Source organism: Cebidichthys violaceus, unplaced genomic scaffold (genome assembly GCF_023349555.1).
Source record: "Cebidichthys violaceus isolate CVI_PGR_0920_01 unplaced genomic scaffold, fCebVio1.0.p SCAF_10, whole genome shotgun sequence".
Classification (NCBI taxonomy): domain Eukaryota; kingdom Metazoa; phylum Chordata; class Actinopteri; order Perciformes; family Stichaeidae; genus Cebidichthys; species Cebidichthys violaceus.
In genome coordinates this window covers 11,787,274-11,814,319 of record NW_027176263.1, presented here as the reverse complement: position 1 = coordinate 11,814,319, position 27,046 = coordinate 11,787,274, and the positions used below count along the sequence as shown (strand labels likewise).

The 27,046-nt window shown below is 44.2% G+C and overlaps 1 protein-coding gene across 1 annotated transcript in view; it reads left to right on the top strand.

Moving 5' to 3' along the window:
- The window catches only part of LOC137878440 (cadherin-23-like), a 106,643-nt gene that overhangs the window by 24,946 nt on the left and 54,651 nt on the right, over positions 1–27,046 (top strand). The window contains exons 6-7 of the mRNA XM_068718745.1: positions 23,229–23,423; positions 23,577–23,639. Of these exons, the coding sequence (XP_068574846.1) occupies positions 23,229–23,423; positions 23,577–23,639 (258 nt within the window). The remainder of the gene's footprint in view (positions 1–23,228; positions 23,424–23,576; positions 23,640–27,046) is intronic.

Below are 27,046 nucleotides of genomic sequence, written 5' to 3'. Positions count from 1 at the left end.
CACACACACAAACAGACACACACACACACACACACACACACACACACACGCATATCTTGTTGTTTGTATTGAGCACATACCCCTTTCTGAGTCCTCACCAAATCTTCAAAGCCACTGGCTTTTTCTCTCCCCAATCCATAAAGTCAGGCAAATAAATGAGAGAAAGAAGGACTGTTAAGACGAGGCTGTTTAGACCACCCACCAGGTTCTCTCAGGCCAATGCAACCGCTGCTCAGTTGTGTCGGACTCGCACATAGTCCACAATGGTTGGAACCACAACAACAGACTTCAGTTTAGCCTCCGGAAAGCCATTAAACAGAGCTATGTTTGACCCTCAGTCGCTCACATCTTGTTAGTTCCCTTGCATCACTCTGTGAATTATTACTGCTCATGTCAGTCCTGTCCTCCTATTGCTTACAGAATTTAAGCTTTTTATTTAAGGCACTGTGGTTGTGGCAATAGATCAGATTCTTTAAAACACCAGACACAGCAGTGAGTCTTGTATCATCGACATTTCTCTGCACTGAAAAGAGCTGAAGCCCGTGACAGTGAAAATGAAATATGAAAACCTTGTGGATGTGAGCACAGAGTGAGACTAATGCAAGTGGAGTGTCTTTTTTATCACAAATCAACTTATTTGTTATTGTGACTGTCTTGATAAATGAGACACAGAAAATTCATATTTTCTGTGTTGCGATTGCAACGCAGCTTCCAGTCCAATCTGTACACAGAGAGCTCTTCATTAAAGCCTTCCTCCTCCTCCACCTGGAACAGAGTCAGTTTGCTCCTCGTTGCACCCTGTTTTCTCTTCCTCCAGCATCTTCACCTCATCCTGTTTCCCTTCACTTTCATCGCTGCACTTTAATGGCCTCATTACCTTTATTGTGACCCTAGCGGGCAAAGCAAACATGCTGCAGCATCACTCCATCACGCCGTCACTCACTGGACATGCCGGAGTAACTGGAGGTTAGAGTACAATCAGCACTAGTAGACAGTGCTGCTGAACCTCAGCACACCGAGAAAAAGATGCGATGGATGTGAAGGATGACAGTGTAGTAAAAGGAAAACAGAAAGACAAAGGTAGAAATTATGGAATTTAACACCGAGATGCAACAGATTGACAGAGGCCAAAAGAAAACAACTCCAAAGGCTCGAGGGTTGTTGAAACAGCAGAATAGTCAGGGGAGGAGGTATATCGAGGCGGGCCTGACACAGCTCAGCAGTGAGCAGATGATGCAATGTGAGCGGCAAGGTGAGCAGTGCAGTAGGGAGAGCGGGGGAGAGTGTGTGTAAATGTCGTTTTAATTTGTAGGGCCATAAAGAGGGTGAAGGGGAGCAGGTGGGCTGCTAGCATTCCCTCTGTCAGCGCTAATGAGCTGGCCAGATTTACAGCATCCACACACTCCGGCGGACAGCAGCAGAGACTGGATACAAGGAGCGAAGGCTATCACCAGAAATAATGTTTTGATGGAACAGCAGATGGGCCAACCCAAATCCATTATTGCATGAGACGATGGAGTGAGCGCACAACATACTGAGAAGTGTTTTTCACATTCCCCGAGCGCGACAGGTAGTCCTCCTATCTAGCAAGCTCTCTGTCGTCAACATGTTTTGAGTGTGCATCCGTGGAGTACAACTGTGGGACCGTCCACGGCTTAGCCTCCCCAAAAAACACTCGCACACACCTCCCCCCCAGCTTTCTCTGTCAGGGCCACTGTGATGGTATCAACATACCAGCACTGACAACACAACCTCTCTAAGTGTTCCCACTGTGTGCCATCTCCTGCTGTTCCATTCGCCACCACTGACCAGAAACACAGTTCTCTTGTTTCTCTTGCTCTTTTGGTCACCTGTTTACCTCTGCTTCTCTTCCTCTGCACAGTGTGTAGCATTCAGGCACACCTATTGGCAGAATTGGAATATAATATGTATGTTTTCATTTGTGTGTAATCACCTGAAGTTTAAAATTGTTGTTGTTTTCTTTAGCTTAGAAAGAGCCGTTTATGTCTACATGCAGAGCAGGTCCTCTTCATAGGGCCAGTTGCCATGTTTCTACAGTAGCCCAGAACGGACAAACTAAACTCCGGCTCTATAAAGTGCCTTTTGTGTTTTCGTGTTTTTGCGTCACCGTAGCTCTCGTACCAGCTTGGCACACAAGAGAAGTCCAAATCTTAAACACTGCACTTTTAAATGCCTGTCTTGCGTTGTATACTGTCCTACTCGCACAAAACACTTTCACCTCACATGTATTTAGTCATAATTTAAAGATATTTTTCATACTTGTTTTACCACGATCTTAGCAAGTTATTTTTTTATTTTTTTGGTGTTGAGTCCCTCCACTTGTAGCGTTTGACAATTTAAACACCATCTCTTTTTACATCTTCTTGCCAATACTCCCATTCATCCTCACCCACAGTAGCTACGCAGTGCAATAGAATCCTGCCTTTCGATAACGCAGGTTATAATGATGCACACGAGATTGTATAACCGACTTCAGACCAGCGCTTTCGTGCGGCACATAGATGGATTAAATGTATTGGCAAACAGGCAGACAGGCGAGAGGCTCCAGGTGATAAGATATCCAAACTTTATCTGTTTACTGCCTCTGAAGTATGTCGGGCAGGTGAGCAAATCCCTCCTCAGCCTCTATTTTCTACCGGCCGTATCTCAATGTCCCTCTCTAACCTACAGTAAGCTCTGGTGAACTACGGCTGATGTCATAGAGGAGGGCTGCCCAAGGTGGAAACCCCAGACATCTCGAGAAAGAGAAGCCCTTCAGTCTGGTCTGATAAGACATACGGAAAAAGTTTCTAGCAACATGAATCCTCAGCAGAGGATATTTGTTCCTAAAGCAATTATAATAAACTAATGTTCAGTTCAATAATGTTTTAGTGGTATACTGCCCAGAACAGAAACCTTGCTCAGTGACTTTGATGAGTTGGATAGTTGTTCAAAGGCACTGTGACAACAGAGCATTCGAACCAGCGTGATTTGAGCCCCAAACTTTTGGCTGCTACTTCCTCCAAACAATTTTGAGATGAATAGCATGACAGCATTTCACGCACCCGAATGCGCTCATGTTTGAGATAATATTGGCAGAGTGTGTTTGAGAGCTCCTATTACGCCTGTGAATGAGCTGCTTAGTGCTTGATGTGGGCTCTGGCAGCAAAACAGAGGCACCTGCTATTTGATGTACCCTCTGTCGCTGTCAGGTAGAACATAGATGAATCTGTTCTATTCCTTTTCTTCTTTGCCTTTTTTTTTCACTTCTGAAAGCTGAAATTCAATCCCTAATCTTTCATCGCCTTCTGCCCTGTATCTCGGCAGGCTTCAGAATCCAAAGGTAATTTGTTTACCAGGTTACAAACCGATATTTCTGCTCTAAAGCAGCACCTCCGGTTTGCGGAGGACTAATGTCGTTGCAAGGTTCTCTGGGAACTTGAAAGAAAATTAGAAGTGGAATACATTTCTTTTGAAATTACCGTCATAAAATATTTGTGACTTCATTTCTACTCAACCATCCTACACACAAGCCAGCAAACGCATGCCTGCTTTTAGAAACGCACACACACACACACACACACACACACACACACACACACACACACACACACACACACACACACACGCACGCGCACTGACTCCTAGAAGTTGGATTTAGCCCGTAATGATTTCAGTATCATCTCTCCTGGTCTAGTGTAATTGAATCTAGTGGTTACCGAGCTGAGTGGTGGCTGGTTGACAGGCGCAGGTCTCAAAGAGAATTCTGCCTGACACTAAGACCCTGAGCCCCATAGGGAGGGATTTAGGGAGAAAGGGAGAGAAAAAATGGATAAAGTGAGAAGGTTAAATGGGAAGCAGTCAATATTTTACTCATCTTGGGCTCCATTTATAACTTTCCCCTACACAGATTTGATGCTAGAACCCAGTTCTAAGCTAAAGTTGTTGTTTTTCTCGAAAAAGAATATCCTTATTGAAGACATTTTCTCCAGTTTTTCGATGGCAAATGAGAAGCTGTTCCTGAAGTCATGAATACAATTAGCAAAAAAGTTCTTTTAAGAAGTGTTGAAATGGTAAACGGTTCTGTTTTTTAGATCTTTTCTCCAGCTACCCGTGTGATTGTGTCTGACAGCACTGATTAGAACACAGCACATGAGCATCCTCTCCAAAGTCATCTAAACTCCCACACTTCTTATACAACACAAATACAGTACATATGGCCGGTTTATTTACAGGCCCGGGATGTTTTACCAGCTGTCTGTTCACATATTTCATGCACAAAGAGCCCCTTAATATCTGTTTTTGCATTTCAATGATGTGTTATGTGTGTGTGGATAGTCACTATAGATGTGTGCTATATACTGGGTTCATTTGTGAAGAGCACATTCTCGAAAGGTGTGAGTGCAGTCAGTACACCTGCATGAGTGATGATTCATTTGTGGACTTAAGTAAGCCTTTCAGGGCAAGTGGTAGCTTAAGTGAGTTGTCAGAGAGGATGTCGTGCCTGTAGAACAATTCCTTTCCAGTCCAGGGGTTAAAGCAACAAGCGCTGCCCGGGCCTCACGTATGCTGCCACTCGTGAAGGTAAATCACCTCCTCTTCCTCTCTTAATCTTTCTGTCATTTACTTTATCCCACTGAGCATGAAGAGCACCTTGATTTGCGTGCTACGCTGAGATGGGCGCAGATTTGTCTGTCAAAAAAAGCTAAGGTTGTTTGTCAGTGACCATCGAAAAGTGTGTTTCTGAGAGGGTGTGTGTGTGTGTGTGTGTGTGTGTGTGTGTGTGTGTGTGTGTGTGTGTGGGCGGGGGGGGGGGGGGGGGGGTAGTATGTGTAAGTAAGGTGGGAGCACACAAGAAAAGACTGAGGGAGAGGGGTAAGATTGAAGGGGGAGAGAGAGCAGCTTGCACTCCGAAAAGCCATTAAAGTTTGATTCACCCACTCCTCACTCTTTGAATAAATCAACCTGTCGTTCTCTCTCCCCCTTTCTTTCAAGTGTGTGTGTGTGTGTGTGTGTGTGTGTGTGTGTGTGTGTGTGTGTGTGTGTGTGTGTGTGTGTGTGTGTCCCCTGCCTTTGGCGCTCTCCTTCCCTCCAACACTCACTTGGTAGAAATGTGAATTCTGACAAGGTTTTTGCTAACATCGGAGACAGTTGTGCATCTTGTCTGTCCCTCCATATTTTTGCAGCGGCTCGGTGATCGTCTCTCTTTTTGTCTCCCACATGAACATAAAGTCAAAGTGTTGCTGCCGCTCTCGCCGCTTTTTGTGCCGTTTATGGGAACAAACCTCTGCTGAAAGAAGAGAAATTAACTTGCGGGAACAAAATGCGTTGCGCTACAAGTCGTTCCTTCAACCTCACCAGGGCTCCATTTTGGCATTATGCAAATTTCTCAACAATTCTTTCCCTCCGTCTCCCTCTGTCTCGATGTGCACCTCCCCCTCACTGCTCCTCACACCGTGGCTAGATTTTCCTTAATAGAGCTTTATAGCCCTTCCAATTTGCCCAAATCTGTTTTGGCTGTCACTTCCACAATTGAGATGGTAGGGTGAAAGGCATTAAATAAAAATAACGCATTATAGAGAAGTAAGGAACAAAGGAATAGGAATAGTAAAGAAATGCTGTTACTGCCACCAACATTTCCCCTCTTCCTTGTACGGTGAGCCATACCTACACAACATATGATTTACTCGGCTCTTTCATTCTCTTCTACAGACAGCAAGCTGGCTTGGACTCATCTGGTAGTTGAAAGCCAGTAACAATGTGTTTTAGTTTTTTTTGCCGCTGCTGCTTTTACTGTTCAATTTACACCTCACATCCCACAGAGACGGGTTGCAGCAGGCACACATGACAACTACAACAAACACCTCTCACACTAATTAAGGTGGCAAACAGATGTTTAAGCTCCATCTTAAGGCCCGTCTTTGTCAATCTCTGCTGCATTTTTGGGTAATCGTTCTAGTGAGTCTTGTTTGGCACTTCCTGTCTTAGAATAAACCAGGTTTTTGCACCTCTAGCTGAGAGGACTGACGGCGGGTATATTGGTCCGTCTTTTTAACATTATGGTTCCCAGTAAGACGTCACAACTAAGTCTGAACTTTTCTCTAGTGCCACCTGAAGCTCTTACTCACACACACACACACACACACACACACACACAAGAATCTCGACTGGGCAGATGACCATGATATTTATGTAGGCATTCATGTCCCCCAGAGCTTTTACCCTTTGCATTTTGGAAACTTTATGGACTTCTCCTCTAGTGTGGCTCCAAGTCTAAGCCCAAAATGTCAGCTTTGCATGAGGCACATATCTCATAGATTAACAGGCTGGTCGCAAAGTGATCCACCCATGTATGCGCCTCACAGTAGGAACCAGTTTGATTTGACTAGAACCACCTTTAAATGTTACATTTTGGCCAGAAAAACTTCTTTTGGCTAGAAAAACAAGTCATCATAGTACGGCTTCTCTGTGGGATGGTCTGACCGAATCTTTGCAAACCTGCATATGTCTTAGTGTCTTCCAAGGATCTACTAGGCGATGGTCCTAACTGCATCAGCCTCCTGGTCTCTCTTGATTGTAACTCTCCACCTCAGACCTTGTGCTCCAGTCGTCTGTTAGTGTTTAAAACAGTGTTGCACTGATTGGAAATATCATGGGTTTGGAACCTGAGGTCGAAGTCGTTCAGTTCATTAGCTTTCCGAGAGTCCTCGCCTGTTTTCCTTCTCTTACGTAAGAAGCATCAGTTTCCCCTGTAGTCATTGACTAACATGGATACCAGCGACCGCCACCAAGGTCCCTCCTCATTCAAGTGAACCCCCTCACCCCCTCCTTAGCTCCCCCTTCCGTGGTGTCCCCATCATAAGTGCTTTGATGTATAATTGAGTTGTGCGTTGTGCTCCCTCTTACTTCCAGTCTTTCTTCTGTGAACCCCCCCCCCACCACCAGGACCCAGCTTATAGAAAAGGTAGGTTAAAAGGGGAAAGGACAAAAAAGGAGATGGAGATGGTGCTTATAGGAGGGATTTTGGCAAGACAGAGGCTCTTGGATTGTAATACAGCTACATTCTAAGCAGAGTGTAAGCTAATACAAAGCGTAGGCCTAAATGAATCAATAAAATGCTGTTATGAAATGTTGCATGAGCGAAGGGGACTGAGACAGTCGCAGACACAGACGATCGTCGACGCTCCTCTCATTGAGCACTCCATTACTGGTGTCGCGTCTCATCAACGAGATGTAATTTAATTTGACAACGTCACATTCCATTAATTAGATAAAGAGAGAAACGAAAGGGAAATGAAATTATGGAAGTAACAGGTTGGGGTATTTGCTTTGTTGTAGGAAGCACCAAATTGCCATGTAATGATCACTTTATACAGGAGGTGATTGTACACATTGCCATGTTGTATCAGTGTCATTGGCGACCCCAGGGTTTTCTATCATCATATAATATGCACACAGCTTAAACCTTTGGTACATTTAGCGGTCTTTGTCTTGAGCATGTCCATCTTCTTCCTACATGCAGTACTGCTGCTTTGCTTGCTTATCTCTCTGTCCCCACTCTTCTCTGCTGCAGAGCTACATGAAGTGATTGCAAACCCAGTAGTGTCGCGTTTTCTCTGTACGAGCTCTGTCTGTTCACATCGGTTTGTCTTTCTGTGCGTGACTTCACATTCAGCTCACTTCTATTCGGGGTGCGGTGCCTGCGAGTTTGGTGCTTCCTTTGCAGCATGCTACCGATATGCCAACACTTCTCTCTTATTTGTCATATTCTCCACTTTCCTAAAGAATATCCACCCAGCAGCTACGCAATCACACATACCTTGTAGAGACAGACTTAGGAACTATATCTCTTTACCTTTACACTGATAAAACAGTCCACAGTAGAGTCAATGCTTTGGACATAGTTGTAAAGCTGTAGCTAATGAGGGGATTTCCTGAAATGTCTAGTTTAGTACGGTACAGATGAGGCAAATGTTTTGGATTCATAAATTTGCTTTACTGGCAAATAGTTTTCTTTTTCTGTGTTGCCGTCATAGGGTAGCTGAGGCATTATTGACCCTCTGACTAGAGCAGATGCTAGTAAAGACTTACATGTTGTAAAGTAATCCTTCCGAGTTTACATTCAAACAGTTTTGGCAGATGGTGATTTCAGCGCTGAAATTATAATTTTTTTATTCTGATTGCTCAAAATTTCTACCAGGCTGATCCGTCTGCCTGTTACTTCTCCTTCTCCTCGGTTCTCTCTTACAGTAGTTGAAATTATCCCCAGTCCTATTAGAGTTCCTTAGCCGGTAAGCAGATGGAGGAATGTTAATGCTCTGGTTGTGTGGTCCCCGCTGAAAGTCAGAGATGGGAGTGATGAGTTTAAGCGCCCTCTCACACACACACACACACACACACACACACACACACACACACACACACACACACACACACACACACACACACGTGCTGTCCTTTGGGGAGTAACCACTGAATTACTGGCACCTGGGGTCATAGTGCAGGATGCAAGTGCTCAGATGTGCCTGCAATTGCTTGAAATTTGTGAACTATGCTTTGGAAGGGAAGCATGTGTATTTCTGCTTGTGTCTGTCTGTCTGCGTCTGCAGAGAGACACCTGAGACATTAAGACCGATAGAGCCCCATCAGCCCTCCCGATACCCTGCGCCCCGAGGCTGCAGATGGAAAGAGATGTTGATATAGAGTTCAGTGTACCTATAGGACCAGACTGCAGAACGGAGAGATTCAGGGGTGTAGAGTTGACGATGAAGTGAAAACACAAGAGGCTTGAAAACGAGTACCTGAAAGGATACAAGGAGGGGGGAGAGAGAGGCAGCGGGAGAAAGAGGAGGGTATCTTTCAAAAAGCAGAGTGCATTGAATCCCATGTGATGTTGCTGAGATGGCCTCAGGAGCAACTCGGGCAGCAATGTTTGTTTGAGAATGTGCTGTGTAAGGTGCAGCTTCTCCTGGTCAGCGGCCACAAACACTGTTGGTGTTACATAGTACCATGGCTGCACGGTAAATGTTGATTTAGATATTGCTTTTAAACCAAATCATTGTTACTTTTTCAAAGCAGAGTGGAAAGAATCAAGGCAGACCAGAAGCTCCAACAAGGGAAACAGACATGCAAAGACTCGGTTATACTTTCCGCAAACACGGTCACTGCGAGTGTTTGTGACGAGGAAACATTTGGATCTTTTGTAGGTTTTTCCTGTAACCTACATTCTCAAAGTTCTTGATTTTCTTCTCCCATCTGCATCCGCTTGGTTATAAAATGTTGGAGGTGGACGGAGAGACAAAAACCCGCCGCATGCAACCCGAGTGAAGGGCCATGCCTGATGGCTTCACGTCATTTTGACCCTCGCCCCCAACATGCAAACTCCACAGACTGGTGGGTTCAAGCAGGTTTTTAGCATAGATTAGCTGCTTTAACGGCAGGGACTTGTCTCAGGGGAAATGGCAATTTCTCATAAGTTTCTTTTTTTCATTGGTTGCACACTAAAATTACACATGAAGATCAAGACCGACACTCAGAGAGCAAACCTCCGCTCAAGTCTCCAAAACTGAACACATTTTCTGCTTTGCACCCAATGTGCAAAACATGTAGTGTTTTGAAAAAACAAGCCACGTTTTCAAAATCATGCAAAAGCAATCGTAAAAAACTGTGACATAAAGATAATCAGCCCGTCATCCAAGTATCAGCATCAAACACAGACGGCTCGTTTGGAGGTCACTTTTCAGTTCTGCTGATTTGAGTGCAACGCTCAGACTCTCTACTTTGTCTTTGTCTAAATCTCTTCCCACGCAATTCCTTCAACCACTTCCCTTCATCTCTCCCCTCCGTGTTAGTTCCGGGTAATTGCCTGAACAATGTTTCCCTCATTCCCACTGAATCCAGATCAGACCACTTGTGCCGGCGTGTGACTTCGTAAAGTTCCCGCTCCGTATTGGATTATGGAGCTTTGTGATGTTGTTCCAGATGTGTACCTTCACAGGTGATTGCCCTCGATGTGAATAGGGAAAGATTATGAACGCGAACAAGCAGCGCGCGGCTTGTTGAACAGCGTCGACATGACGCTAATGGAGCTGCACAGGTCCGTGGGTGCTGCGGGTCGGTCTCTCTGCCTCTGGCTCTGCTCTTGGTCACACACCTCTCTATGCACACGCACTAACACCGATCCAAGCCGCCGACATACACAAGCTCTAACACACACATCGCTTCAGCTGGTCCCTGGTTCCCCTATGTCTTTAAAAGAAAGTGTGGACTGATTAAAGTCACAGTTGTATGGGGAGCTGTGAAAAATATGACTAAATAAATAAATAAAGCAAGTGTCTCGCCCCTCTAGGCATCCGCCGTTTATATGATAATCAGCTCCACTCTAATTTGCATTTAATTCTATTTAAAAAAAATGAGTTTTTAAAAAGGAGAAGAAGTGGAAAAGAAGGGGAACGATTATGTATGAGAACAAGCTAGTCTGTGGGAGGAAAAGCAAACGGGCTTTCTTATCTTTTACCTTTCACTGTCTTTCATCCACTAGTTCATTCTCTTTGGTTTATGTCAGTGGAGCTTTTTCTCGAGGGCCACCTAGTTGATAATAAGAGCATACGTCTTCTATCATACTCTATCTACTGTATGTTCATGTGTATCCCAGTGAGCCTTCTTACCGGGTTTAATCCCATCATTCTCTGGCCATGGGCAGATGGATCTACCTAATGTTTTGCGAGGCAGCCTTGGACTGGAGAGCCACTAGCTGGGCTCTCTCATTATTATTATTCGGGAAGTGTTTTAAAAAAAAACCAACCAAAAAACATTACAGTTCTTTAAGATTGCTTTTGCACAAACAGGGTTTATTTGTCAAAACACTACACACACAATTCACACAGCCACACACACAAGCAGCAGAACCCCTGGGATATTTTGCAAAATAGAACACTTCATTCTAAACTTAACAATAATTCATAAAAACACAATTTTGTTACCTTATTGCACACATGGGTCACACAATATGATTCTGACACATTTACACGCTGCTGTGCTCTAAAACACTTTAAACTTGTCTAATGATGCAGTCTATATTGTTAATGAAGTACATGAATACTGTATATTGAGCAGCACAGTACTCTCTGCACACTTACTCTTAGATCAGTCAATACATCCATTAATTTCCAAATGTTGCATTTTACTCTGAAAATCAGAAAAGAAGATTTTCCAAATTAAATAAAAACAAAAGCAAAGTTGTTTATGGAGACAAAAAGAAAGCACACATTTCATTTTAATTGTTTTTCAACTGTTTTGAAAGCATGTGTCTTGCTGCTCTGTTGGCTTCCATTGCTGTTGTAAACAGGTAGTGTTTTTTTTATTGTGCTTCCATCCGGACTGATGTGTCGACACTCAAGCAACTAAGTATTTAGTCCGCTGACTTGTTTATTGGCCAGCTGGTCCATGGCTGTGGCACTTTGAACTGCAGTGCTTTGCTGTGACTTCATGTGAGATTCCTGTGTCTGCAGAGTGTCTGCAGCGCGTTGAGTTGCACATTGGCTGCAAAGCAGGAAATGTGTTGAGAGTTTTGGAGACTTGAGCAGCATGTTTAGTACAACTAGCTAATAAGCACTGGTGCTAAACATTAGCACCAGTGCTTCCATATCATTTTCCTCGCATATAGGAGCAAAATGCTTCCTCTGTTGAGCCCAGACTAGATTGAATTCTCTGAGGAAAAAAAATCACTTGAGGGGGTTTCTGACTCCTAAATCCTCGAACATGACTAACTTGTGAAGCGAGACCGGAGCAGCATTGGTGTAGAGCACACAGTATAACGTCCTGGTCAGTGCAGCTTATCCCCCAATGAGCTTCTGTCAAGTTATATATACATATTATAGATAATAACGAATATAAAATCACCATTTTAACTCTTATAACTCAGTTTGGAGACATATAATGTATACTGACTGTAAAAAAGGGCCATCATAGACAGAGGCGCTGGCCTCTACAGTACATGCATTTTTCATCCGTTTTTATTCTGTTATAAAAGCTGACTCACTGTTTTGTGTAGTAAATATCTGAAAGGACGTTGCCTATCGGCACCAAACGGCAATAGGACATTGCTCCTCATGCTCCAACATTGCTACAGATGCCACCTTTAAATATAAGTTAACTTCCACTTTTAGTTTTCTCAATTGAGATGGATAACTGTCCAAAGTGGGTGCCGGTCCGGCCGACGTGGCCCGTCCTTGTACCCTTCCCCAGGGATCAGCCCATAGGCCACTCTCTGTCTCACTCCGGCTCTGTGGATCCCTGCGGCATGCCGGACCTGATTACCTTTACATTTAAACAAACAGTGCTGGCTCTTTGGAGGAAGCCGGCCCTGAGCTCTGACAGAGGTAAGAGTGATCAGGAGATAAAGACATTCTTTGTTTCTTTTCTCTGCTGATAAAAGGCCCCGTCCCCACGCGCAATCACACACACATCATTATCCATTGGCTACATTGATTCCCTATCCTCTTGCTTTAACCATCACCGCTGCCTCAAATTTGACCCTATCCTAAATCCTAATTGTAACCTAAGTCCTTCTAATCCGTTTAACCCAACCTCCACGGCAATGTAGGAGGTGAGTACCACACAAAATGGCCGCTCTTAACAAAAAACGTCCTTAATCTAAGGAGCTAAAACTGAAAGTACAGGAAAACATCTCATAATGAACACACACACACACACACACACACACAAATTCATAGGCTGTCCTTGCCTTTCAAAAGTGACTCTCGGTGTCTTTTGGTGTGGAATCATTTTGTTCGGCTGAGTGCTTCTCCAGAAAATCGCCCATCGCTCAGCCATGCCACAGAGTGGACAGAGAGCAAAGCAGTCCACGAGGAGGATGGAATGAAAAGAGCTTATAATGTGAGACATTTTTTTGCCATCGGCTTCTGTACAGTACACACAGACTTCCTCCATATTAAGTGTTGCATTAGGTCTTCATGACCAGTTTAACAGAAATTCATTGGGTACAGGAGGTCAAATGAATTGCCAGGAAAAGGCTAACTGCTGTTAGAAAAGGGAAGAAGGAATGAATGGCAGCACATGTGTGGGAAGTGCATATAAAAACATTGAGTAATTGATTTTCTGACCAATCATAATCGAATAAAAGAAAGGAGTTACAGTTTTTAGGATGAGACACATGCAGACTTGATAAGGTTGTTTGAGGCTCTGTGCCCTTTGACAAACAGGGAATGAGCAACCAATCTTCTATTCCCATTGGACTCCAAGTATGTATACATAAATGTTCTTTAAAGCCCCCTGTTTACCAGAAATGATATTTTGTGCAGGTTTCTTTTCCACCTTGAAGCTAGGGCTGGTCATATTTTTTAGACATTTTTTTGTTGTTCTTTTTGTTGAAATTCTTTTCATAGAACATTGTAGAAATCAATAAATCAAATGCTCTGTCTATCGCAGGACTGTAATAAGTATATGGGCTAGCTGATCACACTCTGCATGTGCACTCATTGGGAGTCTCACACAAGCTGCTAGCTGGACGGCTGTGAGTCATAACAATAGTCGTGTTCACTGTTTACATTCATATAATCATTTTGGGGAGTGGCTTTGGAGGGAGTCCTGAAGGGGATGGGCTGTCAGTGCTGCCGACCTTCAGCGCTGCTGCTGTTTGCTGCTTTCATTGGGAAAGAGTTGGCAACACTGGATGCTTCAGTTGGTAGCTTAATTTTGCTGTTTTTTCTCTCCAATTTTGCCGACAACTGGAAACTCACACTTAGACATACATAAACAACACGGCATATCATTCCAAAATGACTGTACAAAGCACAGTGAGTGCTCCACAGAAATCTCTCCTCCAAGAAGCCTCATTCTGAGAATTGGAGTTGAACTACTGATGGGACACCTATCTGCTGATTGCATGTTGTCACTCTGGCAGTCTGTCCCTTAGCTCAAACTGATGTCAAGATACAATTCAGCACTCTGGCTGCAATGATGGCATCATCCACCTGAGATTTACCAGTGGGGCTGCTGAGATTGAAGGGCTTTATGAGGTGGCTTTCAGCACCAACCACAGACCACACACAGTCCATACCAGAGGTCTGCTGCTTGGTTCCACTGGGAAAGCATGGGCTTTAAACAAACCTGTGTCACAACTGTTTCCATGAGTGGAATTATAATGGCAGACATCCGAGACACCTTTTTATGAGAAGGCCTGTCTCATTGGTTTGTGGATGTTATTGCTATGCCATATGATTTAAAGTTGTTACTATAGGTCCCTTGGGCCTGATGGCTCATTTTACCAGCGACATGGCTGGGCTGCTCCACATACAGCACATTTATGTAAGTGTTTGAACTGCTGAGATGTTTCTGAGTTTGGGATGGTACACACAGTTCTAGGGGGCGAGTTCTTTGTCAATGTCCCGGCTCCTCTAAACTGTTTGGCACCATTGGAGAAAACCTCTGAACACCTCAATATTTCTTTTTTAGTTTACAACATCTGTAATCTCTGGCATTTCCTAAAGCCTTTGTTCTGCAAGCATGATTTAAGATGCTATCCATTATTGTACAGTAAACACACAGTACACAAACGGATGCATGTTTTATTTGGAGAGTTTGAACAGTTTCAAAGAAAGCTAAACCAAACTCCGTCTTTTCAGCAGAGTATAAATCATTTTTGTATAATTTTCCCCATTTACTGTTGGAGCCTTGCAGATGAAGGACACTTAGTCTTGTTTCGGAACCAGTGAATTATTGATAAGCTAATTTCAAATGTGAAAAATGGCTTTGTGTGTCACCTTATGATTAATTTAAGTGTTCTCGTGATTCACCTGCTTCAGCATCTCTGTCGAAGCTGCACACTGTGAAATCATTACCGTCTCCTATCACCTATTCATATACTATAGTCTGTTATATATCCATCACATAGTTGTGTACTTCATATATTTTCCTGAATTTGATAGATTCATTTGTTATTCGTCTTCTCAACTTCTAGCATATTTGTCGTCAACATTTTTCTTGCTTAAAGCTGCAGGCTGAGGGGTTATGATGATGTTGTTTGCTTATGTTCAAGTTTATTTTGCCCTAAAAAAATTAATTTGAAAAAATCAAGCATTGAAGGGGACCCATTAAGGCTCTGTGCCTTAACCTGTTTTGATTAAACTGATTAAACGGTTTGAAAAAGGGGGACATAGTGGCATCTGTGGATTATCTTCCATATGACATGTTGCTTTCCTGTCTTCAGATGGTTGTACGAAATGGTTCACAATCAGAATGATTGACTCAGAGTTTTGGTCAAAGAGTGGAATGATGTCTTTTAGCCAATCTTGTGGTTCCTCCTGTACATGTGGACGGCATAGAGTGTATTGGCATACTCACAGTACACCATAGCCACTTACCAAAGCCCAAAAGGTGAGCTGTGTTCAAATCTTCCAATGTTTGTTCATCATTTTGACCCACGGTTAAGTCTGAGTCAGCAGCGACTGGTAGTTATCTGCAGACCCTGCACTCTGGTGTAGAACAGCTGTTCAGGTGTCCTGTTAGATGTTTCCAGACAGCAGCTAATCAAAAAACTTTTTGCATGCATTTCTAAAGCCTATTTAGTTGACATATTTTTCTTCCCTTACACCTCACCTAACTCTATAGCTTATTTTTTTTCTCTTCCTTTTGTGATACATCTCCTCACATCGGTCCGAATAACGTCAACGGCAGTGTAACAAAGCGCCACATGGGAGGCAGTGACGGCGGGACAAAGGTCGTGAGAGGCAGGCAGTGGAATGGTGAGCGTAGCCGGTACAATCACATGCCTGCTGGGTCGGAAGCGGAGAGCAGACAGCCGGGGAGGAACTAAGAACCTTGCGAGCGGTGTAGGTGTAATCATGGCTCTATTGTAGTGAACAGCTGGGCCTCTGGAGCTGTGAGCAGCAGGGGGCCGGAGCCCCTGCAAATCACCATGTCTTTAACGTTTCTGACAAAATCTGAGTACAAAATGTTGTACTCAAAAGTATGTGGGTTTGCCGCAGCCTTTACCAGAGAGTCAACGACTTCAAACAGTTGAAATAACACGCCAAAGGCTGACATTTGACTGCTATTTCTTACTTAATGCCTAAGTAGGGATGCACCAATCTCAGATCAACTGACTGTTGATCATTTAATTAATCAGAGGGTCAATCCATCTGTCCTATTTAGTAAGAGGTGTTGAGTCACATCACTGCCCAAAGTTTGGAGTTTGCATTTATTGGTAGATGAGCTCAATCTGTCACAGGCTCAATCAATAGAGCATTAGCAGAGCAGCATCTTTAGCTTATCATCAACGCTCTGTGGACCGTTTGCTGAGGAAATCTCAGGTTGAATACGTGACATTTCCCTGCGCACAAAATCAATGCAGTGTCTGTGTTGTTCTAAACATCGTAGATAAGCAAGTCCTGAGCAAATGAAGTTAGTCAGAGTTTGATTGTCAAAAATGGTAATGAATGTATCCAATATTTACTAAGCAGATACATAGAAGAATACTAACCAGCTGTGATAGAACCATGTTTATCTTCCACACAAGAAAGTACAGGCATTATGGCATAAATCCCAAAGCTGATCGAGACCAATCTACATTTCCTCAGAGAGAAGGGAAAGTAGAGATTACTTTAGCTGTCTGTTTTATGTTAATGGGTAACGGCGACATGCCACCAATGCAAAATGTTTATAATTTCCTCATAAACCCATGATCTTTCACATTCAGTCTAATAATCACTATTTTTAAGAAAAATGTTCCATAGAATGCTAAGAATTTCATTCTTGTATATGTTTTATACAAGGCTTTTAGCTTGTGCACGTGAAGAGCATTGTTTCCCTTCATAGTGAGTTCCTCCATCACTAGAGTGACGTAGAAATGATGAAACAGTGGGCCGTTGTTGTTAGACTGAGTATCATCACACACTCCTTAGAGGAGTGAGCTGACGTTTAACCACTGGAGTCCGTTACACTTAAAGCTGCAGCCCACAGCGGACGTCATGCCCTGTCATCCCTCAAGGTCCCAGAGAGGAGCTGGGACATGTAGTCTTGAGGTCTTGGCAGCCATGGACTCTCCAGGGCCCCAGAAGTCATGTAAACCTGAAATTTTGGCCCACAGGAGACCAGCGCTCCACCGCTGCCTTCGACCCAGCCGAGGTGCAGTTAAAAGCAAATAGGGACTCCCTTCTTTATTAGAGAAGTCTCATGGCTGTTAGTGACAGTCGTTCACTTCCATACGCTCATGTCGGTGCTCTCGCTCTCTTTCTCTTCTTTCACCCTCAGTCGTCCTCTGTCTTTGTTTTTCTCAATCTCTGAACAATTTGTATTCTCTAGGTTTCTTTTCTGACATTCTTGTTCCTCCTTGTGCTTGCAGTTTGATAAGTAATCAGACTCTTTCACTCTTTTTTTATTTTAAACATTACTTCATCAAGACAACGATGGACAACTGAAACATCACATCTATATTAGTGTTTAAACCTTTATTTATTACTTTGTGGAACCACCATCTGCAGCAATTCCAGCTTCTGTGTTAGTCTGCCGAGCTATCCCTTTTTCATAATCCCATTCTTCCTTGCTAATCCATCAAGCTCTGCCAGTGTTAACAGAGTGCATCAGTGGTCTGTTTCGTTGGGGTTCACCGTGGGAGCCACTCAAGGACATTCAGACTTCCTCTTAAGCCAGTTCAGCCTGACTTCATGTCCTAAAACATGGACTTTTGGTTGAGTGTGTTCTTTGTCTGCCCCTGAGGAGAATCCATCCCCACAGCAAGCAGTAAAGCACCATGCTTCGCTAGAACGGCACTGTATTAGCCATTTAATGAACTGACTGGTGGCTCTCACCAGCTGCTGCTGATGTGGAATGTGGCATTCAGGCCAAAAAGTTGTCCATTTTGTCTCCTCACACCAGAGAAGCTTTTCTCTCATGCTGTCAGTCTTTTAAGTGCTGTTTGGCAAACTTCTCTTGGGCCGTTAAGCGTTACGTCTGAAGTGGCCTCTATCTCAACCGTCTGATTGATGAAATGCAGCAGTGACGCCGGTCCCTCTGATTGGCTCTGCCATCTTTCGCTGAGAAACTTGGGAACTCTTTTTGAGTGGTCGTTGGGTACTTGGTCACTTGCCAGATCAATGCCCTAGTTGCCCATTTCCTGACTTTGGCTATCTGGCGGGCTCTCGGTAGAATCGTGATGTTTCAGGACTTCGTCCTTTACACACTGATGCCACCTGTGCTCCTGTGAGCTTTTGTTGATTAATCGTTTCTCACACTCTTCATGGATCTATCTTGGAACTCTACTGAGAGTTTCTTGGACTTCAGGGCTTTCGGGTTTTTCTCGCACTGGGAACTATAGGGAGACATTTAAAGGTATGTGCCTGTAATTCATGTCCAATCTACTACATTTCTCACAGATGGTTTTTAATGATGATCAATAAGAGGATCAACAAAAATCAACTGGCAGCATAATAGCCAAGGGTCTGAATGCTTTGGCACATTTAGTACTTTTGTATTTCAGCATTAAGACATTTACAGAACTGTATATTGCATCATTATTATTGAGGGTGAATTAATGGCAACATTTGAATGAATCCTCAATTAGGGGGTTTACAACAAGAGGTCTGAAAAGTCTCCAAAAAATACAGTATGCTCTTTGTTTCAATCTCTGTGTACTCTACAGTATGTCTCTCCTCCTCTCCTTCAATAAGTAGCAGCTCTCAGAGGGAGAAGAGGGTGATTTCCTGCAGTGCACTTCAGATAAGACGCAGCAGGGAACTCTCTTCATCCCTCGCCAACTGTCTCCCCACTTAACATTCTGCTTCCCGTAGGAAATAGCCCCCATTTATTCAAAAGCTACAAGGCACTGTCAAGGCATACATGTAGTAATATGAGCCGTGGCTAACCAACTGGCTTTTGCACTTGTGAAGAAATGGGTCGTGACACATACAGTGCTTCTCAGCTAGCATGCAGTGGTTCCCAGTTTAGCTGCCACTGGTCTCGCCAAGCCTTGCTGGGCATTGTTTATTGTGGGACTCGTTTATGGAGAAGTAATTGGACCGTCTTATAGGATCATAAAAACCAAAGGATTCACTGCCTTGCATGTTGTGCCTGGTCACCCACATTGACTTGTAATCTCCATCACACGCGTCCAATCAATGGACTGATGGCGAGGCTATTGAGATCCAATGGAAGGTACAAAAGGCCAAGCAGAAGACTATACGCCTGAAGGCTCGTAGCTCTCTGACTACCACACGGGCTGTAGTGAGCTCTCTGTTGTTGTTGTTGTTGTTGTTGTTGTTGTTGTAGTAGTAGTTAGTAGTAAACTGCTGGAATGTAGAGAAATGCATCACGAGTAGCTGATGAGCTATAACTATTTTAATAGGTTGCTTTATTGCTTTTCTCTTAGTATTGAAATGCACCACTTATCCAAATGGAGCGTTCTGACCTTCAAAGCCTTTCAGGGTGGATGAAGGGAAAACAAGAAGAGAATGAATAAGGTGAACGGGTAATGGTTGTGTTGTGGATCTGTTAGCAGGCATCCGAGCCTCCAGACTCTCCACCTGCACACAGCCCAGTGTGCTCACCTCTGACGTAGCACACTGGCACACTGACAGACTTTTGAGAGTTGGTCATCTGTGCTTCTCAGTCAAGCTTTGAACTGCTGTTGCTTGAATCGCTTTGAACACCGCGGTACTGTCAAATCTGGCAGATCGAGACCTGTGTGTGTGTGTGTGTGTGTGTGTGTGTGTGTGTGTGTGTGCGTTTATTTATTTGAAAGCGTGACGTTATTTACTGAACCTTGTGGCGTTTGACACTGGGAGGTGTTTATGATTCATTGTTTCACAGGCTGCTGTGTAGAGAGAGATAGAAACCATCATGCTTTAGGGGAGGAAACGGATACGTCATATCACACACTTCCTCCACACACATCCAGATCTCATCCTCTTTCCAAAAAGATATACACACACACACACACACACACACACACACACACACACACACATCTAACTATCAAACTGCCTCCTTGACATCAAAGCAAAGTTGATAAAGCAGGAAGACATGCCAGACACACAAGTACACACACACAAACAAACAAGCGCAAGCAGGAATATTTGATCCATTCACCCAGAGTTTGATTTTGTGTATTTTTATCCATTTATTAAGTGCCTGTGCTCCAGTGTCATGCTGCAGGCGGTGGGGTACCTTTTACAGGTGTTTCCAGTTCCCTCATAAGCAGACTACTTGACAAGCATGATAAATATATCAGAGACATGCAGCTTAAATGTTTATTCAAGTGCAATTATTGTTGCGGGGGAGGGGATTAGTAACTGCTGCTCCAACGTTCTGTCGTTGAGGTTTGCTCACAGACTGTACACAAGACGTGGACGTAGTCACTTAGGCTTTTGCTGTCGCCATCTTGTTTTTTTGCAACCAGAAGTGACACGACAGGGCGGAGCTAAGTAAAATCACTGAATAAGGACCAAAAAGATTACAATTAACTTTCATGAACTGAAAACACACTGTGAAAGGGTTAAAGTTGTAAAAACATAAAATACAGAAAGCTGCCAGACCGCACAACACCGTCAATCACAAGGTTGCCACGCCCTAAAGCATACCCTGCTTTATGGTCCATTTGACTCATTAACATCATGCTGTATCGCAGAATACCTGAAAGTGGAGATTGAGACCATAAGCTCATGTTTACAAAGTTTACTGAGGTAATAAATCAAGTGAGAAGTAGGGTCATTTTCTCAGACCTCTATACGGTCAGACCAGAGTCTTAAGAATACAAGTTCACTTCCAGATTGGCTTCAATTTCCAGAACGGGAGGTTGCCGCCTGTGCTTACTTCAGCTACACTTTGAGTGCTGCAGTTGATTCTCTCGGTGACCTGAGCACAGCAGAACATTGCAAACTGACAGACTTACCAAAGAGATCGTTTAGTCCTGTTGTTGTTTTGGTTATTATTATTCATTTCCCTGCAAGAGGTGTTTTGCTTCGACAATAAGAGCGGCTTCCTACTTCCTTGTCTGTCGCACCACAGCCACTGCTTTTCCTTATAGTTATATAGCCATAAAAAGCACTTATCTCAAAAATGGGTTACGCACCCCAGAACTGAACGGGCAAGAAAAACCCTAACATGCAGTCACAATTCAGACACTGTCTGCACCCATCAGACGACTCTGTGGGGGTTTCAACTTGATGCTTGAGAAACTGAACCCTGTGATATCGGTCGCTCTCCTCGTCTTCCCCGCAGCTACACCACTTGGAACTCTCTCCTCCTTCTGTCCCTCAATTCCCATGTGGCCGCCTGGCTTAATCTGATTAGACGGACCAGTTTCCAGCTGCACTCATGCGTGTGTTGAGACCAGTTGTTGAGACAGTTAAGGAAATCAAGCGAGGGGAACGGCAGAAGCAGGGAGACTGAGGAAGTGAATGTGCAGCAGAGGCAGTTGGCCTTATCTTCCTGTTATGTTGCTGTGTTACCTCGGTGGTGGTCCTTGAGAGTACAGTGGTTAAGACACACCCACACACATGTAGCCACAGACACAGTCTCATCCCACATGTTGATGCAAACACACACACGCCCTAAGCCAAGCACTCGCATAGAAACACAGACCGTTTTATAGACTCTGACACATGGAAGCATGTATGAACACCGCCGCGCTCCCCTGACACCTGTGCAGACAGACTGCGGGGTCAACTGCTCTCTTACTGTGTCACTTCAGCTTTGGCTCAGGGCCCAGCTAAGCTCAATGCCATGACCTCCTCCATGTGGCCACGCTCTCCCCCAGCAGTAAACAAGGCCACACACTCTGCGCTGTGAGTGGGCACAGGTGAGTGTGTGAGAGACGGAGAGAGGGAGAGAACAGGGAGGGGCTTCACAGGCGTTTCTTTCCAGTAATCTAGCTGGAATACCGCCGGTCCTCTCGCACAACCTTTTTTTTCTTCTCGTATCTGTGGGCATTCTTGTTTCTTATTAATTGTGTGTGTGTGTGTGTGTGTGTGTGTGTGTGTGTGTGTGTGTGTGTGTGTGTGTGTGTGTGTGTGGCCGTTTTGAGATAAAATTCCAATTAATGAGGATTTTGCTCAAACTTACAGACCAGCTGTTCTGCAATACCTGGGTTTCTTTATATGGCCTCCTCTTTTTTTTCCCTTCCCTTGTTTCAACACTGACAAGAACCAAGACAACAGAACTCTGATAGTGTGCTGCCTTTCTGCCCTGTTGGCATTTCTTAACTAAGATTTTAGATATCAAAGACAATTTTAGCAGGAAACACAGATAGGCAAGGCTTATATTTACAAGACGCTGTGACAAATACCCACTGACAAAAGCCATTGAAGGTGCTCTAGTAAGATCTGTTTTATCAGAGGTAGTCACAATGTGAAGCTGCAAGAGACATTCTGTCTAACTGAGATGCCAAAAACAGGAAGCGATTAAAAAAAAGTTCAGCTCCAAATTAAAATGTAGTGATTATAATTTTGAGGATCCAGTGAAGTTTGTAGAACGAGACGCCGACATTGGTTTCACCTCAGCCTTCTTTCAAGCTTTTGAATGGAAATGTTAATGTGAGAGCTACAAAACTAACCAGACAAATCCTGCAGTGTGGTCCAAGGGTTTTGTGTCTCTGATGTTGCTGCTCTGACACACAGCCCAGCTGTAGTTCCAAACCTCACTTGATGTGTGTTTGAGGGAATGACTTTGAATGAATGAATGCATTTTCATTTAGCTGGAAACTATTCCTTTAAGAGACAAATATAAAACGTCTTAGGCAGTTGGATTCGGCTGTGTTTAATCTTTTTCCTCTTTTGTCCATTTGGTATCCAGTGGTAAATACATAAACATATTGTTTGTGCTCTACAGTTTGCCATTTGGAGCGACTGGAGAATTGCTGAGTCAACCCTTTGGCCAGTAACCAATCACGAGTGATCAAAGCGGCCATTTTAATCATTGCTTTTATTTATCCACAGCGACCAAGAATACGTTGTTGTTTGCAGTCATGATTTGGGAGAGTTGCCGCAGGGGAAGAATATGCACATTCACAATCACAACTAGGACACTGTGTCCCAAAAATGATATCTAAATGACATTGTGGCTATGTGGTTAGATAAGGCTTCTGTGTAAACCACATAAAGGTCATAAGTTCAGTCTCTACTTCAGCAGCAGTACATTAGTATCTTTCCTTAATATTTCTTACTGTAACATTGACACTGTGTGTGTGTGTGTGTGTGTGTGTGTGTCTCTTTCAGAGCACGTCGGTGGGCAGATCAGTGTTCATGGTGAACGCCACAGATCCAGACCAGGGCACTGGAGGCAGCGTTCTCTTCTCCTTCCAGCCTCCCTCTCCTTTCTTCTCCATCGACGGGGCCCGAGGCACCGTCACCGTCATCAAGCCCCTGGACTACGAGACGACTTCAGCGTACCAGCTCACTGTCAACGCCACGGTCAGCGCACGCATAACAGGAATGTCCCGTCTACGTGAGCATAAGAAACACATGCACGTACTAAACTTTTGTTTCTGTTTGTTTCAGGATCAAGACAAAGTGAGACCTCTGTCCCGGCTTGCCAACTTAGCTATTACCATCACTGATGTCCAGGACATGGACCCCATTTTCACCAATCTGCCCTACAGTACCAACATAGAGGAGGACGTTCCCGTGGTCAGTAATAGGATCCCAGCTGACATCACACTGTCACAGCTATCCCATTCATTCAGCCTTTATGTGAAACCCTGTAACCCTGTCCGTCTCTTGCTCTCCCATCCCTCTCTGTTGCCAACTTATTTGTCACGTCATTGCTCATCCCCAGCTCCTCCTGCCCCATGTTCACACTCTTTGTTTATTCAGGAGGGGTTTGGAGCAGGTGTAGGGGGAAATGTGGTTAGAAACCGATGCCTGAGTTATTATCAGGGCAAGCTATCTCACCTCCAGAAGCCCACCCAAACTCTGCCCCGGGCTCCTACATGCAGCACAGCAAGTGTTGGAGACTGTAATTACCGCAAGAGATTTACAGTCCTGCTTCAGGGATGTGAGGCCTCTAGCAAAGGTCACAGGGGCTATAGGATTTATCTCCCCATGCTACCTTCATGTGCTCATACTGCTGCATGCCTGTGAAGTATGAAGCCTTTGTATGGTACGAAGCGCTAAGCAGTGGAGTCTCACCATGACCTTACCTTTTTGTCTTTATCGCAAGTAGCTTTGTAATGGGTGTCTAATACACTGAGTGTCTGTTTCCCTGTACACCATTATGTTCACTCCCCTGACTCAGCCCTCTAAACTCAGTTCCCAGGTGGCTAATGGTCCAGCTATTGATGTTTCCACTCGTAGAGAGGGAATTACACACAGGGGCATAATGCTGTCCGTCCTTATTTCTGTTCTCTCTCTCTCTCTCTCTCTCTCTCTCTCTATCAGTTTCATTCTTCTCCCCCCCCCCCCAGCCTCCCAGTCAGTCCTCCCACCAGCACATCCCTCGCATCGCATCGCACTGTAGTAGAAATGTCAAGTGCTACATTTGCATGCATATTAACGGGGCGTGACGGAGTCGACGCCCGGTGTCTCCCTGACTCTCTGATTCATCAACTGTCACCGGGAAGGTCACAATAGGAGGAAGAGGAGGGGGGAGAAATAGAGAGAGACGTTGGGGTGAAAGGAGAGAGGAAGAAGTTCGGTGACGGAATAAAGCGGAGAGAATTAAAAAGGAGCGCCATTACGTTGGATCACAAGTTGACATTGGCGAATGGATTCCGCGTCTCTCACAGCAGCTGAGCAGCGTTAAGCCTCAGTAATACTGCCTTGGAGTGTTGTAGCTCTTGCCTCTGACAGTAGGGGGCACTGTGTAATCCCATTACTGCACCGCTGTAAGAGGCAGGCGTGCAACCAAAATCTGTTAGGGAGACCCTCTGACCTCACAACAGATACAGACAGGATAACAACAGTGCTTAAAGTGAGACAGAAAGGCAGAGATGCAGGCCAACAGTGCCACAGCGCTTATACACACACACACACACACACACACACGCACTTCCGAAGCCCTCATGTGCTATTCTAACAGGCATGTGTCATTTCCATTAGGCAGTGTTGGGCGGTGATAAGCCGAGGGCGTACAGTGACTGAACGAGTGTCAACTGTTCTCAAGGCCCATGACATTTACACGTAAAGGGATATCAAACTTGGATCCCTGTCATAGGTCATTTCTCAAAGGTGTGAGTGCACACACACACTCAAACACATGCAACCCCCCCCCACCCCCACCCCCACAATAGTTCTGCCTCTGTCTCTCTCAGTTCCTGTTTGGCTGGGGAAAAAGAGAAAGACAGACACAGAGAAACAATCAACCCGTCATCCGTAGAAAACTTTGACAAAGGAGTAAAAGATTTTTTTACTTTTTACAGATGAAATCACAGGGCAAGGTTTTCAGCTGTTAGACCTGTGAATCCATGCTGCTTGGACTGACGTTTCAGCTTCTTCTTGGACAAACACAATTTGGCTGTCAAATCATTGAGGAGAAAGAAAGAAAAGGAGAATGGGTTGGTGGGTAATGCACTGTATAGCTAGAAATGAAAGGATGGAGAGGGGGAGAGCAGGCAGTGGCTTTGGTTTGGGGAGAAGTGCAGGTGTGTGTGTGTGTGTGTGTGTGTGTGTGTGTGTGTGTGTGTGTGTGTGTGTGTGTGTGTGTGTGTCTTTTTGTGTGTGTGTGTCTATATGTTTGCAGGAGGGGGAATTGTATCTTCGATGGTTGATTGAACATATTCCACTTGTGTGGACAGCTCGAGAATATTGCTCACATTACTTCAGCATCACTTCTTCCCATCGCTCGTCTCTTATTTCTCTTCTGAAGCCTCGGTTTTACTTTCGGCGAGGACGGTCACATGTTCCTGAGCTGACGTGGAATTGTGACGAGGAAACGTTTGGATCTGCTATACTTCGTGCGGGTTTCTCCTCACGACATTCTCAAAGCTCCTCTTAAAGTTTTCCTTTTTCTCCGCCTAACCTCCGTGTGTGTAGTGAAAATAAAAAGTGACACGTGGAACCCCTGTGAAGGGCCCCATCTGTTGGTTTGATGTCACTTTGGTCGTGCTGACAAAGTGCACGCTTTAATCTGTCCCTAAATCCTCTGTGCGTTTCCCTCCCTGCTATTTGATTGGTGTGAATCAGGCTCTCTAAAAGGCTTGTAATTGATTCTGCTGTAATTGATCAATGACAGGAGATGCTTTGGCAGAAATGGAGCATAAACACGCCTTAGACACAATTTGAAGGATCAATGGCAGGCCAGCTTGCTTGCGTGAGTGATCTAAGGGGGAGAAGGAAGGGAGCAAAGGAGGGTGGGAGGAGAGGAGGAAGACAATTTGGAAGTAGGGAAGGTCTCTCCATCGCTCACTGCAGCACAGGGGTTTTTAAGTATCACCACCGTGTCTGATTGAGGCACGAAGGCTGAGAAAGCTCAGCGGATCAAAGACTTTTCAAACAGCTTTCTCTTTCTTTCTTTTTCTTTTTTTCCTCCACTGTCATACTGTGGTTTTTGGTGAGTTGTGGACTGAAAGGAGAGTTAAACCCCAATGAAAGCTAATAAAACACTCCATAATGAAAAAAATTGTTTGATTTGCCTGCACTCGTGCTTTTTGCACCTTTGTTCCAATTTTGCAGATTGTTTTTTCATTTACAGCATTAGAAATACAGTGTTCCTACATTTCAGAATCATTTAGTTTTTGTGAGAGAGAGAGAGATTATTTGATGCCAAATAATCATTGATCTCCAATGGTTCCGCAAATTTGGATAGTGCAGCTATGTCTATCATGGCGATTTATGCAGACTATGGAGACTGATGAAGCAAATTAGTTATTTTCAAATTTTCATTACCAGTATTAATAATAGGCTGATATGGTTATACCATAAAAGGCTTTGTATCGTGATTTACTGGGCAAAACCTAGTGATTATATGTAAACGCAGACATTCAGCACCCCTGTAATGATCCTTGGTTACATAACCACATTTCCATGCCACTGTGACAATTCAACTGTCAGATTGTCAGTCGAATCAGGCTCCTGAGATTGAATCGTCAACTATTTGG